General features: G+C 47.1%; 1 protein-coding gene across 3 annotated transcripts in view; it reads left to right on the top strand.

Annotated features, from left to right (window-relative positions):
- The first annotated feature begins 2,392 nt into the window (after positions 1-2,392).
- The window catches only part of TFAP4 (transcription factor AP-4), a 42,204-nt gene continuing 18,789 nt past the window's right edge, over positions 2,393-25,807 (top strand). The window contains exons 1-2 of one of the 3 annotated variants that reach the window (XM_078663130.1): positions 2,393-2,677; positions 25,612-25,777. In XM_078663130.1, the coding sequence (XP_078519256.1) occupies positions 2,589-2,677; positions 25,612-25,777 (255 nt within the window). In that variant the 5' untranslated portion in view covers positions 2,393-2,588. Of the gene's footprint in view, positions 2,678-3,463; positions 4,952-25,611; positions 25,778-25,807 lie in introns of those variants that run through there. The other 2 variants (XM_078663131.1, XM_078663132.1) reach the window with 2 other exon arrangements.

Below are 25,807 nucleotides of genomic sequence, written 5' to 3'. Positions count from 1 at the left end.
TTAGCAGTCTGTCGTGTCTTCCCCTGATGTGCACTCTATGGTCACAGTGCACAGGGGGCTGGGGCTGCTGCTGCTGGGAGCTGGTGAGTCTCTTGTGTTTTTCACTTTTGGGGGCAGAAAGGCACAGGCGCCTCACAGTTGGTTGATTGCACCAGCACTTTTCACCTTTTAGAGATGTGGCACATAGGAGTGTCTGTGCGTGGCAGCCAGTGTCCCTAGGCACAGTTAGGGCTTCTTTCAGCAGTGCTGGTCGCTTATAGACGTTTTCATTACCTGGCAGGTGGGGGCATATTTGAGTGCTTGTGCTAGCAAGGGAGGCACTGCTGGGGGTTTTACCAGCGAGGTGTGGCGTGCTGAGCGGGTAGGCTCCGCTGCAGCCGTTCTTCGGCGGATGCGTGGCGCCAGTCCCCGGGCACAGAAAACGGCAGTCACCTTTCCCTCTGTCCTCCCTGCCCGCGGCGGCGTCTCGCAGTCCTTACGCGGGCGGGGGGGGTAATGCTGATGGGAGGGAGCGCGTCGCTCCTGTTACTCCTCCTCGGGCGGGGGCGCTTGAAGCAGGCCGCGGGTAGGCTCCGCCGGCCCTGCTGTTTTAAATGCCGATGATGCTCCACACTTCGGTCTCCCGCCGCAGCAGCTTCACTTTGCTCATGCTGCGCGGCGGGGACCTGCCATGCTTGTTGTAGGCCGCGGGTGGGCTCCGCTGGTTCTGCAGTATGCTTCGTCACTGGGGGTGCCACCGGCAGGCCGCGGGTGGGCTCCGCTGGCGCTGCAGAGTCTCTCCTTTGTTGTGGGTGCCGCGGGTGGGCTCCGCCGGCGCCGCAGAGTCTTCCTTCGGGGTGGGCACTACCGGCGGGCCACGGGTGGGCTCCGCTGGCCCGGATGACGTTGCGAGGGGGGTTGGGAGGCGGTTAGCTACTCCGCCCCCTCCCCCTCGTAGTCTTCGGTGATTGCGGGTCCGGCCGCACTTGTTTTCACGCGGTCTTCAGTCTCTGTGCCCCAGCCGCTTCCAAGCACACACGCGGCGGGGGCGGGGGACGACTCGGGCAGGCCGCGGGTAGGCTCCGCTGGTCCTGCTTATTTATGGCATAGTTCGGGGCGGGCACTTCGCCCGTGGGGCTCACCTTCGGCCGGCGGGCCAGATGCTTGGTTGCGGTCGTGGCGGGTAGGCTCCGCTCGGCCCGTGCACCTCTCCGGTGGGGGTCGGAAGCCTCGCGGCCGTCGCAGGTGGGCTCTGGGCGGTCCGCTGTTGCTTGGTGGCACTCGGTGGTGGCGGTCGACGCGGGTGGGCTCCGGTCGGCTTGCTGTGGGGCGCCGACGTGCCCACCGGCTTCTCGGCGCGCTGCGCCCAGCTGCAGGGGATGCCCTCTAGGCGGGCAGCTCTCTCCCCTTATTTCTTGAAGAAGTAGCAGTGGGTAGTGGCACGCATGGGCTGCACTACCGGCCTCGTCGCCATTGTAGAGTTAGAGGTGGAGGGCCCTGGGCCCACATGTGAGGAGCAGTAAAATGACCTGACACAGACACCAGATGAGGGTAGTGGGAATGGCCCCGAGCACGTGCGCTCGGCCCCTTTTATTACCAGCGTCATGTGACACCATGACGTCTGTGGTGGGTGGGTGTAAAGTGTAATACAGACACTTGAACACTAGAACGTGTCCATGCTAGGACACTACAGTAGTGAAGTAATATTGGTATAAAACTAATAAACATAATAAAATGTTTAATAAAAAATAAGTGCGCATTTTCAAGCGGCTTTAGTTTTGGGAGTCCAGCTATTTATTATTTTACCTTTTTTTAGTCAACATGGCATGGTTCTTGTGTTGTACAGAAACGTGCATATATTCATACGAATTGAAACCTGGACCAGCATTTTCATGCTAAACGGGCGGCTTTCCAGGGCTGCCAGTACTCCAGCTATCACTACTCTTTCAACGTGTTCACTACACACTCAGCTCGCATAACTCCGCTTTTGTTGCTGCGTCGTCGGAGTACATTTTGCTCCGGCGGCTAATGTACCGTCAACCCTTTCACCACGCTGCCTCTGCCCAAGCATATTAGAAACTTTCCCCTGCTGCGGTTGCAGCGTGACACTTTAATTTCACTTCTTCCTACTCCTGTTATTGTAGTATGGTCAGTGCGTTGCTGCTCTGCTCGCCGTTGTTGCTCGCCTCCAGTCAGCTGATGGAGCCACCTCACTCATAGTGGCGGATTTATCTGTTGTACACACACAGCCATTCACACAACCCCCTGCCCTCCTCGTAAGTGCTCCACTGCTTCACCCCTGTCGAGTTACTCCCTCGCGCGATCTGCTCAGACCCCTGCGTCCACCTTTACCCTGCCTCCGCCTCAGCCCCCTCCTCTGATGAAAAATAGTCCTTTGTTTACATGCAGTGCCTTACTCGGCGGAGGGGGCGGACGGTGCTGCGGCTTCCACCAGCTGTTTCCCGCCTTGAAGCAGACATCTGATCAGCTGCAAACACACAGGGAAAGAGAGAGAGGGAGAGAGCCGGGTAGCCGCCCCCTGCAAGGCCAGCACGCGCCCTGCTCCATCCCGCCGACCCCCCGGGGTGCCAGCTGCTGCCCTCCCAGGCATGGAGTACTTCATGGTGCCGGCCCAAAAGGTGTCCTCGCTGCAGCACTTCAGGAAGACGGAGAAGGAGGTCATCGGCGGCCTGTGCAGGTGCGAGACTCTCCTCCCCTATCCCCGCGTACAAGCTCCCCCTTGCCTCCCCGCCGCCGCGGCGTCTCCCTGCTGTGCACGTGTCCCGGCTGCGCACGCGGGGCGCCCGCAGCAGAGGTGCTGGGCGCGAGCTGCAGGTGGCTCGCCGTTCCACGAGGCATTGTCCGCTGCGTTCCATCCGGCGGCGCGAGCGCGCAGCCCGCCCCCCCTGGCTGGGGCGGGATGGAAGGCGGCCCCGGCGGTCAGGCCTCGTGGAGCGGTGCAGCGCCCGCCTCTGCTGCGCCGCCACCCCGAAGGGCGCCGTCTGCAAACAGACCCACGTGCTACGGTTCCTGCAGCCCGGCCATGCTTTTTGCTGCTGCAGCGCACCCCGCCCCCTCTCCTGTTCTTGCAAAACCCCGCACGGGGGACATGGGGGTGCTGGTGGAGGGATGCGAGGTGGGTAGTATGCTTGGATTTACCACCCCTTGGGGTCCAACTGCCGCTGCCCCACTTCCTTTTTTATTTTTTAAATATTTTGTTTTTATTTGACTTTTTCTCTTTACGAACGATCTTCGCTTGCGGCGGTGACCTCATGTGGATGATGTATCGCGCGTGAGGGTTGCGGGTATGTTTCTTGGGGTGGGCGCCAGTTTAAAAGGGTGCTTTCTGTTTTTTGTGCAAGGGGGTGTGTTCCCAGCTGGGCCTTGCCGTGACTCTGCAGCCTCCTGGGAGTCCGGCTGGCTGCCGGGGATTGTAGTTCCACCGGGCGGATTCTGGGAAGTGTAGGCCAGCTGCGGCCATGCTTTCCACAGCTCACAAAGCGGCGTGCTGCAGACTGCTGCCGGGAAGAGGGCGAAGCATACCTCTTGTGATTCCCGTATACTCCCTCCCTTCATGCGGATTGCATTGAATCGAGCCTCTCACCTAGGGTCTCTCCGCCCCTCACGTCCATGATCGGAGTTTAATGTGTAGCACCCTGTCAGTTCACCGGGTACACATGTGGTCTCACCAAGTTCCTCCTGTTTCAAGCACATGGCAGTGGGTTGCGCACGCTTCTCGCGAGCAGATCACACAGGACATGGCTCCATACTTTAGATAATTAGAGATCCTGTATCCACACCTCCTATGGGGCACAACGCTGAGGGGAAATAATATTTCAGTGGAATATTTCCCAAGGGGTTGACGAAGCCCCGACCCATTTGGAAGACATTATTTTATGCCCAAGTGTTGCATTTTTATTTATTTGTATCTCACCCCCAGTAGTCAGCAATGTAGCATAGATACGTGAAGTACCATTCAAAGGTTTGCAATTTCCCCATCGAGACTAATCTCTCAGTTCACTACAAGCCACACCGAATCATACTCTTGTGACTTCTCAAATATAGGCTTTATTTGAACATTTTGATTGCTTGCTCACTGAATTACTTTAGTCGGTGACTTATTAAGATTAGTATTTTAAAGTATAAGTGGTTTTATGGACATGTATAGTTTGGCATTTCTGAGGAGTTAGTTTCTGGGATTAATGTTTTTGTTCGTCGAAAACCCACTTGTATCTTCCGTTCACTTAGGACGAGAGGAGCCTCGTTAAGTTTTGAGGTACATCTCTCTCTCCCCCCCCCTATTTTTTTTAATATAAAGTGCATGTGCAAGGAGTTATTCAAGTGCATGCTGTTCGTGTACATTCCCATGGTGTAGAGGAACGTACTGCCCTGTGTGCCGTTGTGGAAGTATAGTACAACAATATGGCCTAGGTGGGAAGTGTCGGTGTTATGTATTGTATGACAGATATTGTCAAACTGTACTGCAGCCAAAGTGTAGCCGTGCCTATGTATAGGTGTAGGAGGAATGTGTTTTTAAAAGCAGCTGTGCTTGAGGGGACGTACCTGACCGTTTTTTGGATTGTTCTGTGTGATATCCTCAAACTCGTTCTGAAAATAGTCCTTGGAAGTGCCCAGAAACAAAGGAAGCTCTAAACTTGTTGGGGAGTGGGGGTTAGGTGTGCATCAAATACAGGGTATACTCTGAAGTCAACACAGCAGTAGCAGAGTTGCAAGCCAAAGGAATGGGCTTCATGCAGCCATCCATAGTACAAGAAGTTGCAAAGCATTTGGGGAGCAGTTATGAGAGACTGTCTGCAAATTGGATCTTGCAAAGAGCTTGGTGTACATGATTGCACTACCAATGGATAGTTATTGGCCGCAGATGGGACATGAAACGAACATTCAATCACCGTTTAGAAAGCAGACGACGTTGGACTCGAGGCTGGTTGATGATAGGCTAGCGCAATGGCAGGTATGGTGTGTTTCTCCATGGGTTAAGCGTTCGGTCTTGCGGTTGTGCTGATCTTGCAATGTGAGGTGGTGACCTAGCGGGGCATTCCAATGAAAGACTTGCACACATGTTTTTGAGACTACTGAAAAGAAGGCAATGCTGTGTCAGTCACATGAGCTAGCTGTTGGTTTAGTCAAGCTTGTTCTGGAGCATGTGCTACGTAGTGTTGATTATTTTGCTGTTTGACTGGCAGTGGTGGGTCTGAACTGCATGTTGATATTTCAGGCTAGGCCAGGGTACTCTTTTTCCGGTGGAACATGGCTGTTGGAACCCTGTGGGCAAGGGGCTCACAGTTTCTGTAGATTTGGGAATAAGAACGTTGGATTTTATATTACCGATTGGAAATGGGCTGTAAATGAAGGCACAGAGAGCGATATCCTACTGTCATCCTGTTGGAAGGAAATGGGGGGTTGTTTTTCAGGGAAGTTGTAGATGAGAATAACCAAGAATGAACCAGGAAATGTGGAGGGAGTTGGTGTGGAGTGTGATAAGATTTTGCATGTTAGACTACTTGAGACAGCTTCTGCAGTGTTAAATGTTAGTATGAATCGCTGATAAGATGCATAGTGGGGTCAGATAAGGGGAACCTGGATGTGCGGTGCCTGTAATGGGCAAATGTGGGAGGGTCTTGTTTTTGCGTTAATGAAAGCTGGACTGGAAAAAGTTCAGCATGTAATTGGCGGATACCTATAATATGTTTGAACGCATGCGTCCAAAGGTGTTAGAGAATGGGTGTTGGGCCAGTGCAAATCATTCGAGTGATTGGTATACCAAGCCATAAAAACATTGTCAATATCGTTAAAAATGTAGTGTGTAGTTGGGGAAGTATGCATTCTCTCCCCCTTGCAGGGTGCATTGCACGACAACAGCACGTTGCATATGTAAATTACCGTTTACCAAGGTGTGCGGTCAAAAACAAATAGTTGCAAGGCATTCCTTGTGACAGACTCCATACTACATAGAACGTGAGTTTCTCTTCCTCCCCCATTGCAAGTCCTGGGGTTTTCAAAGTAGCGTGGCGTCGCCCCCACTAACTTACTTGCTTTATTAAGTCGCAGCTGGGGCTGAAGCTTATATAAACCCTTTAGCAACCAGCGAGTATCTGCCGTGCAAGCTTTCAAATCAGATCGGAGGCATGTTTTAGTCCGTAATAGGCATTACAGTGGTGAAGTTCATTGAAACATGTAAGAAACAGCTGACTTTTCTGAATGTAAAACATAAACTGTTTCACTTTTCAAAACGTTTATTTGGGGAAAGAGGGGAGCAGCACAGACCACTGATATCAGGTTTGAGTGAAAAAGGTTGCTTTATTAAAACGGGCGCACATCACATATAACAAACTTGGCCTTCGCCTTACACAACCACAACCTCACTATACAAAGTTACTCACCTATGTTATGGTACCAGTCACCCATATATATCCCCCCCCCCCCCCCACTACATAACAACTTAATGCATCAATTTTGTATGTACTCCAGGGCTGGTGAACTGTAGATGAGACCCTGGGCATGTTCTCCACTAAGGTTGTATAATACAGCCTGTGGAAAATATGCACATGGCGGTTTGGCAGGCCAAAATGTTATGCTCGCCTACGGTGTAGCCACCATTCCTCCTCCTGTCTGGACGTCTGGGGAGCCCGCCCTGACCCTCGCTTTACTGCAGTACGAAAAATAAAACAGACGTTCCGTTACCATTTTATTTTTTACTTTGCACTGCTTTAAAGCAGTGGGGCAGTGCTCCTCTGCCTTAGCTGAGGAGCTGCCCCTGCCTAAACCCAAAGCCTAAGGACAGGAGCAGGAGGGAGGGTCAACAAATCTAGGTACTAGCAGCCACCGTGTCACCATACAACAAAAATGGTGGCTGGTACCTTAAATGGCCCTATATATGTCCCTTGGGCTACTAAGTTGCCCAAACCCTGAACAATCGTCTGATTGCTCTACTTCCCAAAAATACCCAGGGGGCAGACCTCCTTATGACCGGATGCCCCCAAAGCCCCCTTATTGGGTACACCATCATCGTACAAGGCTCTTGGGGCAAAAGTGCTGTTCACATACACGTTTGTTTGTTTGCTTCAGCAGGCCATGCTGTGCAAACTGCCTTGTACCATAGGAGAGCGAGCTGGTCACATGCTCGCCCTTGAACGGACAGCTTCTTCAGGTAGCACGTCGGCCTGGCAAGCTGCTGCACTGTGACCCAGAGGGCACACAAGTTATGGAAGTGTCTTCCTGCAGTGCCTCCCTTATCCTGCCCGGCAAAGCTTTCTGAAGTTATTTTATTTGTGCATTTTGAGTGGATAACTCTGAAGAAATGTATAGTTTCTTTCTTACATTGGCTGCAAAATTGTCAGACGTAGGTATGCAACTTTTGAACGGCGAGTGGGTGAGCCCACGCGTTTTTCCTGGGCTTTAAGAGGAAGTGATTTTTATTTGGAGCGGTATACACCGACCTATAAATGGGTAGGGCAGAGTATCCGGGCTGTACGTCCTCACCACCTCGGCGCCCTGTGCAGGTGTTGTGTGCCAGCGCTGGCTGCACCTGGCGGTTCATTCACGTCCGCCAGTCTTTGTTTGCAGGGAACGGGCGTGTTTCAATTCGTTAAACACCTGTCTGTAGTAAGCGAAAGTGTGTGCTGCGCGTGTTATTTTGGAAAAGTAAGGAGTGCCCTGGGAGTTGGCAGCTCCAGAAGTAGCACAGTCGTTCAACCACAGCACACAGACTCTGTGAATAAACAATGTGGCAAGACTGTTTGGGACGGGGCAGTTAGAGGCTTGTTGGAAGTAGAGGTAGTGGTCGAACCAATCCTTTATAACAATACTTTATGTAAATTCCTACATAACTGTTTAGGAGCACATCAGGGTTTTTTCTATTAACTGTACTCTAAATTGTTCTTAGGAGAACCGAAACAACCATACCAGGTTTAAAACTTATCGGGGAGTGCTTAATTTACTGCCATGTGCACTATCACTGTGCACATCGCCATTAAACCCTTATGTACTGCGTCTTGTGCGGATCCGGAGATCAACCCTCTAAAAGAGGAATAAAACCAACACACCTGTTTTAAACCACAGTGTCTCTCGGAGCACATGTAAATATCTAAACTACATTAGTGATTTGCTGTTTATTTCTGCAGTAGGTGGGGGTCCTTTTAAGCACTACTCAACACAAAATCGATTGTTTGAAGTGAAGGTATGACGACAAAACTTTGAATGCATTCTTTTAGTGCAACGACACAGTTAGTGGATCATTATCACTCATTGGTGCTACATAATCTACTGTTGTGGTTTTAATTTGTGGGCCACATTTTGCAAGATAGTGCTTCATGTGAATTATAGCACCCTCTCGTCGAAGGTGGCATGGGCAGATGGTGAGGCAAATAGTCTAGTAATGCCACAACAGGGTTCAGCAAAGCATGAGCAAAATGCGGTTGCCAGTTGTAGGAAGTTGGAATCTTGCTGCATGGCTACCCCCACTTTTTGCCTGGTGTTTTGCTGGTTTTCGACTTCGACTGGGGCCCTTAATAGCAGGGTCCCAGTCCAACTATCTGCTTTCTCTATAAAATGGACTCCATGTACTTTGGGTACATACCAGATTGGCTACTGGGTCACCTTTTTGTGAGTCCCTGTATATGGTACCTTTGGTGCCCCTGAGGCCTACCAGGGGCTGAAGCATGTATTGTGCCACCCCTGGTTAGCCTTCCAAACTGACACCACAGGACTGCACTTGCATCCTGGGTAAGGTGGTGTAAGCACCCCTTACTTTGATATAGTATACCTATATCTACCTTTACATATAGACACATAATAACCTATAAGTCACTCCTATGGCAGGCCTTCACAATCCTGAAGGCAGAGCGCTTGGTTTTGTGAGAGGGTGCCCTAGCATGAGCTGAACCCCTCTGCAGCTTTCGGAACCATCTCCTTATATCTGTTCTATGATATAGGCAGACCATATACTCTTAAGTGCATTATAATCCTATCGGTAAATGCGAACTTTGGTTTGGCTTTATCAAACCATGTTGTGTAAGGTGTCAAACACTTTGGAATACTACCTTCCAGACATCTCTAAAGCTGACCTGAGATCCCAGCAAAGCTGAGGCCCGTAGCTGACACGAGAGACTTGGGACCGGAACTCCTGGACATCCTGCATTTTTGCACCAACTTCCCGAGGTATCCCGAAGTTGTGGATTTGGGTATTTGAAGCCTCTGCCCGAGCACCTTTTGCACCCAAGTACAGAGGCCAGCACTCCACGAGCGACCCGTGCGTCCCCTTTCTTCACCGCAGCTCGAGGCCCCTTCGAGGTTACTAGTCTGTTGGCTAGTGAGCCCCCACGAAGGCCAATCCTTGATTTCTTGAGCTTTCCTGGTTGCTCCAGACGTGCTCGGACTCTCCTCCAAAGGAGGAGTCCCCCAGACCTTGCTGGTCTGATCCGAAGCCAATCTCCACATCTTGCTTGGTTTGCTGATGCCAAGGCTTGTTGGATCCAATCAGGATTCTGACGCTGCAGCACTCGACATCCTTCGTGGGACAGCTCGAATCCAGCTCCTGGTCGTCGTCAACGCCTCCTGGTCCCTGTGGCTAAAGTCATGTTTCACCGCTTTCACCTGAAAACACCTGACATTGGTTGGCATCTTCTCCTCGTCATCCTGGTCACTGGCTAGTGACCCAGACACTGTCCCCTCTGCTTTCAGGTTCTTCACATCTCCGATCCACCTGGACACTTTTCCTCTGGCCTCCTGCAGCATTTCTTCGCAGTTCTCCATAGGAATCTACCACGAAACCTGACACCAACGACACCTATGCACCCGGCTTCACTGGGTGAGGTAACACGAGTACTCCAGTGCTCCCGTGGGTCTTGACTCTCGAAGTGTCCTAATCTAAAAGGGTTCCATCGTAGTTCACCTCCAAGTGCCCTTAATCTTTAAAATTGTAACTTGTTCGTTCTCCATAGAAAGTCAATGGTGATCCGCGGCTGTGTTTAGACATTGCATGCGTCCCCCGTGGGCCTCCTGTGTCCCTACCTTGGGTGGTTCCTGGTAGCCCCAGCGGTTCTCCAGGCCCTAGGCCTGCTTTCTAACCCTCACGGGGTTCTTGTACCACTATTTTAGTATATGGTTTGTGAGGCCTCTAGGGCATAACGTATACTGTGCAACTTATCGTATGCTAATTAAGTTACCTTGTATTGTACTTTTACCTCTGACCTCATAAAGAGTCCAGAGTGGTGGTGTGTACAATAAATACATATATATTTGATATGTAACTTGTGTGGTGTGCCTTCATTTGATCATTCAAGAGATTAAAATTGGTAAAACAACTAGCTTAACTCTGCTCTAAGTCTTCGCCTGAAGGCTGCTCTCCACAGCTACCACTAGGATAACTTTCTATAAAGGTTTACTTTAAACCTACCATCAATAAGGGTCGTTTGGACTAGTGCAAGGTGCCCACTAGAATAGTGGACCTCATATGCCAGGCCAACTTCTCACACCAGTGTCAACTGTAATCCTTGAACTGTTCTGCCCCCACCGGCTGCACATTAAACTTGGGTTCATTAGTTTATTTGTGAGGCGTGGACGTTTTGACCCAAACACAGTCTCAATTACTTTGATAAGCTATTGATGATTTGTTTTGGGTAGAAAAGGGCCCATGTGTGTTTGTTCACTGGGGACGCCGGTGATGTACAGCACATCCTGTCCTACCCTTTGCTGTGACTTAAATATATGACACATTCTTTGAATTGTATCTGAGTTCAGATGCAAGTAAAGAGTTTGTTGTGCCTTGATTTTTACAATGCTATTATCTTTAGAATATTTTTTACCGGTCTGTCAATACTTGTGCAGATCATGAAGTTTGATGGTGGTTTTTTTTTTTTTGGTACTCTTTTGATGAATACAATAAACTAATATTTCTAATAACCTTTGCTGTGTGGCTGTCAGGATTCACTGACATGAGAAACGTAGTTTGATCAGGCTGTTTAGCTCAATTTAGAATACTACATGAACTTTTTATTTTTTTTGAAGCTTCAGTTTGGGCCAATTTATCTTGGCGCATGTGGAGCTGAAGTGAATCCTCGGAGTTGTGGCAAGGACAGATTTGCATTCTGGTTAGGTCTCTGTTAGCACCAACATATCGTCTCTAAAAGGCTGTTAATATCTTAGTAACACAGTGAGCAAAAGTTCAGATCTTTCAGGGCTGTCAGATATCCAGTTTCAAGTATCAGGGCTAAGTGATCCCCTGGAATTGATAAGCTGACTCGCTCTTCCAGGCAAGGAGACTAGTTGAAGATAGCTTAGGGCGGGTAGCCATCCTCTGCAGTACGAGTGGGGTAACACTGAACCTGAAGTATAGTTTAGCTACTATGGGTGCTGACGGCTTAATCATGACTTACTCTTCTGTTTCATGGTTTAAGGAGGTTCGAGGAAGAACCAGCATGTTTTCCTTACAGATGCAAATTTACCTTTGTATCCGAATCACCTCTTTGAAATTATATTAACGTGTGTAACTAATGATTCTTGGGGAAAATGGGTTAGGAGCAAGATAATGATATGAATTTGTAGAGTAACATTTTTTTGGGGTGGATTTCTATTAATAAATTTGGGCAAACTTGAGTCAATAACATTGTTTTTTTGGTGCTGGTTGTAATCCTATATTAGATAAGGAATCAACCACGATTGATTATCTTTGTTCCTTGATCCCACTCTGCATTCCCCTGTGTGTTGCTGAAGTCCTTGATTGGTTTGTTGTCTAACACTAAATTCTGTGACGTTGTTGGGAAATTGCTTTGGAATAATGCATTTCACTTGCATTCATACTGGCAAAGCACTACTATTGATCTGTGGTTGAACATAGACATATTACAGAAGAGGAATCTTGTGCAAATCTTTTAAATGGAGTGTGTGCGAAGGTCATATCTGTACTCTGGTTATAGGAGAGTGGTATGGTCCATCACATGGTAGGCGCTAACTGGCTGTGAGTCTCCCATGATGGGGTACTTTTCGGTGGCTTGTGCTCTTGAGCATATGCAATATTAGTTCAGCAGAGAGGCCAGTGGTTGAAAGTAGCGATGACTTAATTCCATAGATAAGTTGCCCCCTAGAGAGCAGGTGTGAATACATTAGTCACTGAGGCTAACCTTTCTTTTTAAGGTTTGTCCGAGGCGAGGTTACTGGGTACATTTGTCACTTTATTAGAAGAAGCAGGACAAACGTTGCACGTGTGAAGAGTTAAATGATCACATCACACTAACCGACCTAAGTGCTCACAGTAGTTTTATATTTAAAAAAAATAGGCAGTTTGGTACACGCACAACTTGTACAATTCTAGCAGCTAGTGCATGCGACAGACACCATCTCACAAACACAGTAGTCTGTGCTTTTGCGCAAAGCCAATCCTAACCTTGCAAGAAGTCCTATGTGAAAAGGCCAATCTTTGTTACATCACCAGTTCTCCTCTGCGTTAGAATGAAACCAAAAGTAGGGAAAAAGGTCTGGCGTCAGTTAAGTGAAAAGCCTGTGCAACCTGATCAGAAAACGTAATGTACACTCATCGGAGCCCTGCCTCCTCTACGACTAGTCAGCCGGTTTCTGCATTTACTTCCAAAAGGCAATGCCCAGCAGCATGAAACCATATCAAATGCTGTTGAGCTCCTTGGTGTTTTATTTATTGGAAGGCTTTTCACAGATGGCACTAAACATGTAAGAAAGGGAGCGTGCACCGACGTTTCAACAAATTGTAAACTGGTACAATTGTTTTTTTGTTTTTTTTTAAGTAAAGTTGTGCCCCATCACTTAAGCCCAGATATCGCCATCCTAATATCAGGTTTTTATTCCTTCTCAAAACAGTTTTCTGTTTCCTATGGCCAGCCATATTTTGGATTGATGCACACACCCTGCCAATACCTCCCAATAGGCTGCCTACATTTTAATGGTGCAGCTTTTCTCTACAAACACATTATATTTTATGCTGCACTCTACCGGCAGTTCTTAGGCATGTCCTACCATTGCGGACACAGTACCAGAATTTTTCAAAGGCCTTTTCGTTTCTTGGTACATAGGAGGGTTTCTCCTTTGTGAAGTTTAGGCTTCATCATCTTTGTTTCCCCAGGATGCAGGTGATGATTTGCTTTTTAACATCCACATGAGTGGTTTGCTTTTTAACATCCACATGAGTGGTTATCACAGATTATAGCGCTCAATTTAGGTATACTTTAAAATATATCTTGATGCTCCTGCTGTATGACAAATGCAAAAAGAACAGATGATAGACAGAATGCTGAATAAATCAAACTCTTACCCCCAGTCACAGATCTAAATTAAATCCATTGGTTTTTTTGCATGCCATGCCACGCCATTCCAGTTTAGACCAAGACATATGCCAATCAGTCTTGACCCTGCTCCCTATGGGAACAGTCCCGCCCAAACTGCCAGGTCCGTCTGGACCAGAAACGAGCATCCTGGGGCCGGTTTTGGGATATCTCCCCTCATCAGCCAAGCTAGCTTGAATCTGGTGGTGTTGCGAGCACAGGACCCACGTAAGGGCTTACCCTTCCCACTCTCCCTAAGTGACCATGGATATGCCCAGATGTGCGCCCCTTGCACGCTGTGCTACTGGATTCAGGCTAGCCTGGCTGAGGGGTGAGCACCTGAAACCTGTCCCAGGATGCTTGTTTCCGGTCCAGGGAAACAAGCATCCAGTCCCAGCCTATGTGTTTGGGCTGGACTGTTATCATGAGGAGCAGAGGCAAGTTTGATTTGCATATGGCTGATCCTAACTGGGGTGGCATTGTGAGCAAAAGAACGATGGATTATACCCAGATCTCTTGGGGGAGGGGGGAGGGGGGGGGAGTGGTTGAAAAGTTTCAGCACTCTGTCCATCATATTGTTGTGCCTGCTGTGTGCAGCTGTATGACAAGCCTGCTAATCTAGTGCCTGTTCTATACTGATGAATGGTTGAAGCCAAACATCTTTACTAAATTGTTAACAGAATGGAAATCCTAGAGCTGGGAGGTAAAATACATTTAACTCCTTCCTTTCCAACATCCAGTTGCCGTTTTTGATTCGCTTCTATAATTCACCCTTCAAGTGAAAGCTGTTAACTTCTACAACTTCCTTAAACAAACCAGTGAAACTGACCAAAGCATGGCTAGGATAAAGGTGTGTGTGATCTGCACAAGCCTTTGAAAGCTCGTTGACAAATTAATGCTAACTTGTTCAGCAAGTCTGACTTATCTGGTGAAAATAAATCCTCTAATCTTGCCATAAACGTACGCGACAGCCTCCTGGGTGAAGACAGTATCTTGTGCGCTAATTATAAGACGTTTTGGCCAAAGGACACAGATCGTGAGAAGAAGCTACCAACTCCTCTGTTACCATCACCTACTTGTTAATACACCTGATTCAGGCGGGAGACTACTCCTAGTTTCCCGTCTGAAATTGGGTATGGTTTTATATGAATCAATGTGAGAAATGCATTTGGCCAATTATTTTGTATTTATCCCAACATAACTATCCGGACCTCACATACGTTATCCTGGATCGCTATGCTATCTATATAGATCAACGGCCACAAGCTAAAATAAAGGATAAATAATCCAATAACCATAATAGTTACTGCTCAACAACATAAAACTACAGTACAGAAGTCCTTTAAAAAATCCATATGTAAAGTGCATAGTGCATCTTTAAAATAGTAACTAATAAAGTACAGTAAATATCTAAAATCGGAATAAATACATTTTAAAGCAAGCAGTGATCCTTCTTTCCAGAGTGGCTTCAATACACAAGTCTACTAGATAAGTGAGTGAACAGGGAATGGAGATGGACGGAGGGGCCAACGAAACCGTACTATCCCAACATCATTTAAATCCCTCATCTCTTTGGGGGTACATAAAAAATCGGGTGCTGAGTGAAAATTGCACGTTTAGTTGTCTTTTAGAGATCTCGATTAAAGCAGGCTAAATGTCACACCTGATGGTGCGGACTAGAACTGCCCTCTAAACGTGAGTGTGCTCTTTGGACCTAAGTGATACCACCTTAGAGAAGCCCTCCCACAGACCCTTACATTTAACAGGATGAGCTGTTTTGGGCACATAACAGCTGCTGTTCTACTTTTTGTAAATTATGAAGCTTAAGTAGTGAGGGTTTAGTGTTATGTTAATTTCACATTTATTTTGTTTGCTTTTTTTGGTCTCACTGGTGTTAGCAGCGCAAATCGCTGCGTCCAGCGAAAGACCTTATGTTGTGCACATGCCGGGAATGTTGGACAGGGGAAGGGTACGCGCTTTCCCTCGGCGATTTCATTTTGTGGGCGCGCACGCCCAGCCCGGCGCCGTGCACATCTCCTGTTAAACATTCACTGCAAGTCAGCCTCGCGCCTCTTCCAATAGCGCGCGCGCACACACACACACACACACACAGACAGCCACACTTACGCATGCGCGCACACACTGCATATACACACGCACGCACACACACCCTACAACTAAGCACCACCGCCCCACTCACCGGGCTACAGGTTCCGTCACGCGGGGCTTCCCTGACTTGTTTAATTACTACTGGGTCTGACATCAGAAAGGACCCGCCCCACAGAACCAAAGTCGTGCTTAAGTCTTCAGCTACGGGCCACCCACTCGGGCTGTGGAAGGAGCAAACACCTCAGCGCTGCGGGTGTCACTTGGTAACCTCCCTCGGCAGGTAATCCCCTCGGGCAGCCTCTCTCCACAGGTGGGAGGGCACTTGTCTCACTGACAGCGGTCACAGCTGCAAAGAGCGCGCGCAGGAATCCGGGGAGATGAGACTGCGCGCGGTCACGGGACGCCAGCGAACCAGAGGCCATGCCTAGACTCGAGGATGATCGGAACAGGACACGACGCGGTAGAGGCCGGGTGGTTCTTAACCCACGGGTTGCGCCACAGACCAGCTGCTGCGTAGTAAAGTTGGGTTTATTTTACTTGGCTTACCAGCACTAATCCCATTCAACATGGCTCTGAGACGGTGTTTCTCGCTAGGGCTGGGCTCTTAGGCTCGCATACAGACGGGGCTGGATAGACAACACCATTTCCTTCAAACATAGCAGCTTTGGACTGTGCAGTAAATAAGGAATACAGCCACCCTTTTCGAAAGAACTGGAAGACTGATGAAAGATTCTAGTTGAATCATCTATTGTTATTTCTGTCCTACAAATTGTTTTGTATGCACAAATTAGGCGATTGCTTTCCCTCCTTTTATTTTGTTATATATGTGTATTGCTATATATTAACCTTTATGCACATATGGGTGCAAGTACCAAGAGTGACGATTATTATACTTGCTACTCCACATACTTTTCACCAGATTCGACCGGCCTTGGAGGCACCGGTCTGCTGGGTAATTGGTTACTTTCTCCATTGCCTGTATATGTTCTCACTGTGTGTGCTAATTTCTACTTCTGTCAGGATGTCTTCAGGTTTGTGTCTCTGTTCTGTTATAGTCTGCCCTCTACTGCTCCACTGATTGTATTCCCCGTGTCCGACCCCTCGTGTCTCTCAATTCTGGGTGTCTCCTCCCTGTCAGTTTGTATCCCAAGGTGTCTCTTCTTCGTCACTTTTCCCCATGTGTGTCCCATGTCGCGCTGTTGTATTCTGCCCCACTGTATAATCTCCCTCTCTCTGACACCTTGTGTACCTCTGCCTCTATTGTAGAACTCCTGGTGTCGCTGTTCTTTTCTGCCTCTATTGTAGAACTCCTGGTGTCGCTGTTCTTTTTCGTGTCCCTTAGTTTTACTGTCTTTATTAGTCACTTAGCCCAGGTGCGTCACTCTCTGTCCCAAGTGACTTAAATCTCCTTTCCCATGTTACATGCGTCTGTTCTGTGCCACTGTTTGTCCCCAATTTGTCTTTGGCCTCCTCTCTTCTCGGTCTGTTCTGTCACTGTTACCAGGTCTCGTTTCTCCTCTCATCAAAGTGACCCGTTTCTTATGGATACTTCTAACCGCAGATTACTAACTTTAAGGAATATTTCTTAGAGGTGAGACTTTATCTGGAAACTTTAAAACAGTACTCGTGTGCACCGGTAGGTGGTGTCACACAGCTCTAGCCTGTCATTTCGGTAAACGTCCTCTGCCCCATTAAAAGTACAGCTGCCCCTCAGAAACGCTCTGCTTAAAGTGGTGCATGGGCTGCCCATTCGGTGCGTGTCACGCCTGTCTAGAACTCCACATTCTGTCCTGACTTCATTTATTTTCAGGCTACGGGGTTTAGGCATTGTTCTATTTAAAGAAATTTAGACTTTGCCCTATTAAATGTACTGCAGCCTGCCCGGCAGATTTGTAGCGCTCATTGTCTCCCAGGAGGGTATCTTGTAGCCGAGGTGTGAGTCTAGCCAAGCCCTTGACACAGTGGTACAACTCTTCTCGAAAAGCTTGGTTTTCAGAGTAGGTTGTTATGTGTAGTGGCAAATCGTTACACACTTTTGGAGCGATGTGGGAGAAGGCACGCCTGCCAGATCTGGTTTTCCCTATGTGTGGCTTGTGTGCAAGTAGGAGTCTGGACGAGCGCAAGTGGCTGGAAGGCTGGTGAAAGCAGCTTTGATTGTTGAGGTCTGCTATAAGCCACTGGAATTATACGATGCAATTTTCCACATAATTATAGCCTTGCCGCTTTTGCCACATAATCTGCAGATTTGAATCAAAAAATGTTTTGTTTCTAGCTCAAAGGGTTCAAAAGTTACTCAAAATCCAGTGGCACGTGTTGCTGTGCAGTGAAAGGCCCTTAGCAAAGCTGGACCTTTTTGTTTCATGGTGCTATATTTGGGAATTAAAATAGTACTAATGAGATCATATCAATTCCCAGACAGTGTTACTGAGTTTAACAAGCATCTGCAATGCAATAGGTCTCGCATTTACCCAAGTTTCAGCTATTGGCATTTTAAATGACAATGCCTTATATTTATGTTTTGGTTTTAAAAACCTAAATAAAAGGCATTGTCATTTACAATGCCAATAACTCAAAGTAGTGTAAATGCGAGACCTATTGCATTGCAAATGACTGCTTTATATATATATTTTGCTGAAAATTACTTTCTTTGCCACTGACTTCTGTGGTTGTGACATCCCATCCTGTGTATGCTAATTAGTTCCCACTAATAAGAATTTTCAAAACTTGAGTTCTCCTTTAAAAACACATAGCTGGGGGCTGCATCCCGATTATATATGTTCACCCTCTCCAGCACACGTCAGCGTGTGTCTGTATAGAATGCTGAGCAGGCCTGTGGGACTGGGCTGGACAGTTTAACACTGTCTGCAAGTGACGGTGGGACAGTTCTTGCCCCACTACTGACCCTGCTGCCTTAGGTGCTCTCAATTGTGCCCCTATAAGAACACCCTCCCACACCAGAATTCACCCTTCAGTCAATTACATTGGATTTAAAGCAAATAGTTAAACAGGTTATACTCGTGTGAAACATGCTATGTATATTCAGTTAAATGTTTCCAATATCGGTGGCAAAGCCAATCGGCTCGAAAGGCTTTGCCAGTGTTTGTTTGAGCAGGTCTGTTTAACTTGCAGGGCTCCATACCTGCGCTAAAATAAGCGCGTTTTCTACTGTGAAGTGTTAGTGCTGTACATGGATTTAAGTACTATCTAGTAAATCCCAAGAATGAGATGGGAGAGGACAAATTGACTGTTGGGTGCCAGCAGATTGAGTAGGAGGTCTAAAGTTTAAAAAGATACTAAACTCTTTGGTGAAAATGGGGGAGTTGAACAGCTGTCGCGTGTGTTGAAACAGGACAGCTGTGCACCGTTCTAAGGAGCAAGCGTCACTGCAGCCCTTTAAACCCTTTGTTTGCTGGACACTGGTTGTACGACGCTGGCGAGGCACGTGCGAGGCTCACGAGGCCTCTCCGCGCGCAGAACAAAGAGTGCGACCTCCCTCGCGCCGCGGCCCCTCTCCCCGCGCGCGGCCCGCTCCCTCTCCTTGGAATGCCTGCTCCGGAGCTGCCAGCTCATCTGGGAACGGAGAGGGCCGAGGGAGGGGGCCCGCGAGTCCGGAAGCAGGGGCGAGGCCTGCGAGCAGGGTGGGGCCTGCCGCCCTTCCCTGCATTCTCATCTGGAAGCCATTAGCGGCCGAGGAATGTCTCTGATCCGCTTCCTCCAGTCAGGAGGTTTAAAGGGAGGAGGGGGGCTCGCAGCACCCCCGCCCCCAGGGCTGCCTCCTGTAGCCAGACACTAGCGGGGGCGCGGGCCAGGGCCCTGTGGCGTCGGTGCAGAGCAGGCCGCTAGAGGCCTTGTGTTCATCGAAAGTCAGCGACGTACATGTCCGAGACCTGCAGGGCAGTGCAGGGCCCACCCAACTCGTAGTTTGCAGAATGTGACAGAGGACCTGGAGTCAGACTGGTCTCTTTCTTGCATGCGCAACGACTTAAATATATCCACTTCCGAAGGCCATCCTGGCAAATGTCCATGTTTTTGTGGCGCACTAAAAATACTCCGGTCCTAGCTCGAACTTCCGATGGAACATGGATGTGTTTGGCAAGGCACAGGTGGTCCTGCGTAGAGAAAAAATATTGTGCCCACATTGAATAGCCGACACTTCAAACGCAGTTACTAGGTGCACCCCATGTGACGTTACCTTTTAGCCTCATCCTGGCCTTAAACCACCTGCACAGTTAATTTAGGCATTTATGTACATATACTTACGTTGTTTAAAAGCGTAACTTGACGTTCCAGTTGTGTGTTTAATTTTTTTATTTACTTTTAAATGCTCCTTGTAATAATGGTACTTTTACTGGTTGGTCAGTGACCGCCTTTGATTGGTGCATTGATTCCCAAGCTGCTCCTTGCTGGTCACCTTCAAGAAGTCCTGGGATTTTAACCAACATGTAGTACTTTGGTTCATGTAGTATCGCTTTTTAAGGATGGAGTAAAATCTATATGCTGATTGGCACAACGCTATGACTGGCTGAAAGGAATTGTGGCACAACGCTTTGACTGGCTGAAAGGAGTTGTATATGACATTTGGCCGCTTTAGTGGTAATGGTTTTAGTGGCACAACGCTATGACTGGCTGAAAGGAATTGTGGCACAACGCTATGACTGGCTGAAAGGAATTGTGGCACAACGCTTTGACTGGCTGAAAGGAGTTGTATATGACATTTGGCCGCTTTAGTGGTAATGGTTTTAGTGGCACAACGCTATGACTGGCTGAAAGGAATTGTGGCACAACGCTATGACTGGCTGAAAGGAGTTGTATATGACATTTGGCCGCTTTAGTGGTAATGGTTTTAGTGGCACAACGCTATGACTGGCTGAAAGGAATTGTGGCACAACGCTATGACTGGCTGAACGGAGTTGTATATGACATTTGGCCGCTTTGGTGGTAATGGTTTTAGTGGTAACTGATTTACACATTCACATCCTTTTATCCAAGGAAATCGAAACCACTGTTGAAGTTCATGCCTGAAAAATATTGATTATAAAAGATCATGTATATTCTCTGAGGTGGGCTCTTTTAAATTATTTGGAAATTTTAAGATTCATTGCTTTATTGACAATTTAGTGTTTATATTGTCAGTCACTCAGATTGACAGCTTTGAAAACTAGCATTGGCAGTGCTAATAGGTCAACCCTTTGCAAGCTGATACACGGGTAATATTCCTTTTAATTTTTATTGGGCGCAGTTGCCACACAACTAATAAGGGATATGGAGGAAAGTACCCCCCTAAACATGACCGCTGTATGCAAGCACTACCCTTTTAAAATATAAAAATAAACTATCCATCCCACAAGTTTTATTGCGTGTTATTGGTGCTTCCTGGAAGGCAAGAATACTTGGCACAGATGTAGAAGTGCTTAATTTTAATGCACATGACATTAAAATGATTTGTGTTGGAGCAAAGAATATGTATTTGTTGTATAAACTGAAGACCTATTCCAAACGCACAAGGACAGCTAAATGAGCAGGAAAATGGCGATTAATGGAAAGTGAAAAGCATTGTTATAGTAAATTAAGGGCATACCATTTCTGCCACTGAAATGATCTTTTTATGCAGATGTACACATGTTCTCAATAAATGGTCACTCGCAAGTGCAGTAGAGCCAATGGCTGAAGTGGGCTGTGGCAGATAGAAGCTAATGTGACAGTGGAATGGATCAACGGATAAAGAAGCGTGGCGCAGCACCCTTCTATGTAGTTCCTTTAAAAAAAAAAAATGTTTTTATTCCATCAGGCTTGTGAGAAGCTGGCTGTAAGCGGTACACACTGCCTCCACCACCCCCTGTCCAAAAAAATGGTCCAAACATGGGAACATCTCTGAAACGCAACGTGGCGAGCCCTGGGATTACCCTAAAATCATTGCAGATAAGTGATTCACATGTCTTGATGATCCTGGACTGAATCACAGAATAGCAATTATTTGCTCCTCAGAGGAGGTCCAGGCTTGGAGATGTAGCTGTAGACGAAGTCCAGATGGAAAAAGGCACCACCATGATAGGATGTATTGGCTTCTTCTTTTAACATTGAAGCACCCCTCCTCAGTAGGTTCACACTGGATACCAGTGATTGTCTTTTGCTTTACATAAAGTGGTCGCTTAAAAGCAATTTCAAAATGCTTTCCATCTCTTGCTCGCCCCTTTGCTGCATGTCACTAGAGTATGTCTGGGGGATCCTTCACGGAATGATTTGGCACAAGAACTTTAGCCATGATGAGGGCCCGTCTGGCTAGAAATGTGTTTCTATTGCTCTCTATGCAACATGCCCTCCACCTAAAATGAGCAGGTTATGTGCTATGCGATCTGTCCTGACAGCATCTGCTGTGTGTTTGAGTCGCTGCCATCCTCTGCTTCCTCAGCCTCTTGTTACTTCTGGAGAGGCTGAGCGGGAGAAAATTAATCTCTATTTAGGTTTTTCACAGTTTATATCCAGTAACAGATTATGAAAACTCCGGATCATACATCCCAAGACAGTGAATAGGTACTTTTCCAATATGATATGGATGCGTTCGAGAGCCTATTGAAACAAATAGGTGTCAAGAAGGAGGGGTTATTCTAATCCTTTTCGGGAGTGGAAGGGACTTTCTCTAGTTTGTCAAGACTTCATATCGCTGTAGATGCTTGGCCCTTGCATCAGGGAAATTGAATAATAATATTGGTCACATGTACAACATAGCTGAATTGTCTTTAGGCATATCATCGCCTATAAGCAATTTGTGTGGTGCTTTTAGGTTTCATCTGAATACCACCTGTGCCATTCACAGCAAGCATAATCATTCGTACTGTAAATGCCTTTGGGTCAGCCCCCTTAAGCCGTTGGATTGACATTGTCAATCACATCTTGGATCAGCCCAGCCTTCAGGTGTATTTTAGCCTAATTGTTTTTCTTTTGGTTGATGGGTGTGCACTGCTCCTTATAAGGGACCATTTTTCAAAAGAAATTGATTCACGAGTGGGCTGGCAGCACCGCAGAGTGGGCACTGATTCTACGGAAAAAGAGCTGCTTTTTAAGTGTGTTTTGCCCCTCCAATGGTGCTGCACCACTTGGTGATTATCAATCACACCAACCATTTTGAAACTGTATGGTGCATTTCCCAGTATTTTACTGTTCCAGGATGGCTGCTGCATTCATAATGTGATGGGCTGCAAAGAAAGAAAATGCCTTTTTTTTTTTTTTTTGTCCTGTAGCATCCATTTCTTCAGATGCATTTGATAGGCCAGTGCTGGCAGACAACAAAGCAACTTTGGCACTCTGTACATTGTGCTCACACCCAGTCCCCACTTCATACAAATGTCCGGTTGGTTTTCCTGATTCTTGTTTTACGGTCAAGGAATGAAGGATTGGTCCGATTTGACTAAACATCCTGCATGCTACACAAATTCTGCAGCAGCCATTAATAAGTCCAATGACCCTTTTTATACTTTACATCGTGCAACATTGATGTGCATTTTTCACCTAGATATTCATATTTATATATCTGTTGCGTTTACATGCTAGTATGGTTGGTCGAAGAAGATGGCCACCTGGCCATGCTTAATAAAAACAAACTTGTTGTGTTGGATAGTGATGCCTGTTTTAAGGCAGTAAGTAACTCTTCTTGTGAGCCAATAGTTTGTGCATAACATTATTATTATTATTATGTTTTATGTTTTATTTTTTTATTTTGTTAAATGTAAGACCACACTAGCTGGGGAGAAATGCCTGCCTGTCCTACAATCTCCTTGATGAAATGGACCAAATGAGTGAGGCGCATGCTAGAAGAGCACAACTCCGGTCATCGTGTTCACTTCCCAACTAGGCCACATCTGAAACCCACGCTCCTCCAGCCAGGTGCACCCATTGAGTAGCTCCTCCGTGCTCCATGAGCGGAATGAAGAGCCATGTTAGTGCAAATACAGCACTGGAATGCAGTGAACACGTTAAGGGCCTAATTATGAGTTTGGTTGTCTAAGGACCACCAAACTCACTGTGGTGCAGCAGTGGTAGTCCGGCCACAGCTGCACTGGCTGTCCGACCGCCAGATTACAACTTGGCCGGTTGGCCCACCATGGCACCACCGCACGGTGGCGTGGAGGTCTGAGGGCCGCATGTTACAGGGTGGTGCCCTGCGGCACAGCCAAGCATATTACAACTTTCCTTACTGGCTGTCCCGCGGCGGTGCAGTTTAAGGCTCACATATGAGCTTTTAAACTGCACCCCGCGGGACCCCCACGCAACCCGCCAGACCACGATAATACTCCTAACCTGGCAGGGCAGCTCTGTTTGGCGTGTGAGAGCAAGTGGTGCTGTGGCGCCTGCTCCCACATCGGAAACTATTAATCGGGCCCTTAGTAGGCGTTCCATCGGACAGTTCAGTATTTAAAGAGTTGCAATGCTATTCGTCTCTACCAATCTGCACAAAATGTTCTGAAGTTGTCTGTCTGACACTGCTGCTGTTTTTATTTTTTTTGGCTCTTTCTGTCAAGGGGGATGTGAAGTGTGCAATAATGTTTACGAAGTATAAAAAGGTTAAGGATAGGGTCCCCAAGGTACTTGTACATTAAAGTCTCCATTGTGCATCACTGGCTTTGTTAGTAGAGAAACTGCAAACTGGCGTTATCTAAATTAAGCATAGGCAAAGCCAGTAGGTCTCACCTGTCGAATGTGAGTGCCGAGCTATTGGCAATGCCGATGTTTGTGTTTAAAAAAATAAAATTAAAGTACTGGAAAAATCGAACCCCATACCTTACGTTATTTCCTACTTTACAATGAATTCACTATTTTCATTCTTTATTAATTGCATGGTTTATTTTTCATATACTTTTTACTTGGGAAACTGAACATAATGGGGAAAAAAAAGTAGTGTCCTAATGTAAATGCTTTTTGTCGAGCAGTCCATTACTTGAGAAGTGTACTGCCGATGGTTCATGTTATTTGCGTGGTACGCTAAACGTAAACATGAAATACCATTCATTTAGTTTAATTGTACACTTGCATTAGCATTTTTAATGTGCATCGTTAAAACTTTCGAAACTTTGGTGAATATTTTTTTTTCTCTTCACCACGTGTAGTTAACTCACTTTGGTGGCTGTAGTATACATTCAGACCTGCTTTGTCCTCGAACATGTGCAGCTGAGAGTTTGGACTATACGTACAGTTGCAGCACACGGGGGCCATCTTGTGGTCTTTTTCTGCACTGCAGAATCTGGTTTATTTAGGGAGCAAGAACTTAATCAAGATGATGAATTCTACATCGCACTATCGTGAGCGTTTCCTTGGAATCTTTGGGGTAATACAGCGGGGTTCACCCCTGTGAAAATGTGTATACCCTCAGTTCTGCCTCTATTTTATTTGCAGTGCTAGGTCCCCTGATTTGCCGTATATTGGGGGGGGGTATTTAGGGGGTAAGGGCTCTCTATAAATGTTTTGTATGCTTAGAGCTCGCCCTCTTGACACGCCACGGGCTGCTTCCAAGCCACACATGCCATGTTACATACCTTAAGATCAGCCCTTGGTTTTTGTTTTTTTATTTGCAAAAAGCGTGTTGCGTTCCTAGACTTGTCACTATTTCTTTTCACATACGCACTTTATGACCTAAAAATTATTGGCTGCAAAGTACGGCTAACTTAAAGGCCAGACATTTCTGAAGGTGTTATCGATGCAATGGAGCCATTTGCTATTATCTTGACGTATTTTTAGAAGGACGATGCTTGCCTTACTGAATTTCACACTTTAGATTTGGTTATTTCGGGGGTCATACGTGAAGCCGATTAATTCCTCCACGAATACCAACCACATCATCGGTGCCCTCTGTCTGCTCTTGTCGTGATGGTCTACTCCCATCTGGGTTTTTCAGCCGCTGTAGTTGGCGCTTAGAAATAATGCTCCATTGTCTGAGCTTTAATTTTTATGCCTCCCATTGAGACTGATCTGCTTTCACGGGCGCCATGAAGATGGCTATTTTCATCTAGTGTTACTTTCCCTTGCTGCAATCGGAATGTGTTCTTAACTTTCAAAATGTCTTGCTTCAACCAAGTTTGTTTCCTCTCACACCTTACCATTAAGTTTGTGTCTTTAGGGAAAGTGATGCATTGTGACTCCGTGCGGTTTGTGTCTTGCGTGCAACTTGTACGCATTCTACATTAATGTCCAACTAACCCGAGTCTCTTGCACCCTGTTTCCTCAGCCTCGCCAACATCCCATTAACGCCAGAAACCCAGCGGGACCAGGAGCGCCGGATAAGGCGGGAGATTGCCAACAGCAACGAGCGGCGGCGCATGCAGAGCATCAACGCTGGTTTCCAGTCTCTGAAAACACTCATTCCACACACAGACGGAGAGAAGCTCAGCAAGGTAAAGGCACTGGTCTGCAGGGACTTGGAA

The sequence above is a fragment of the Lissotriton helveticus genome, chromosome 10 (assembly GCF_964261635.1).
Source record: "Lissotriton helveticus chromosome 10, aLisHel1.1, whole genome shotgun sequence".
Classification (NCBI taxonomy): domain Eukaryota; kingdom Metazoa; phylum Chordata; class Amphibia; order Caudata; family Salamandridae; genus Lissotriton; species Lissotriton helveticus.
The sequence above is the reverse complement of the archived record's forward strand: the minus strand, read 5'-3'. Positions and strand labels throughout refer to the sequence as shown.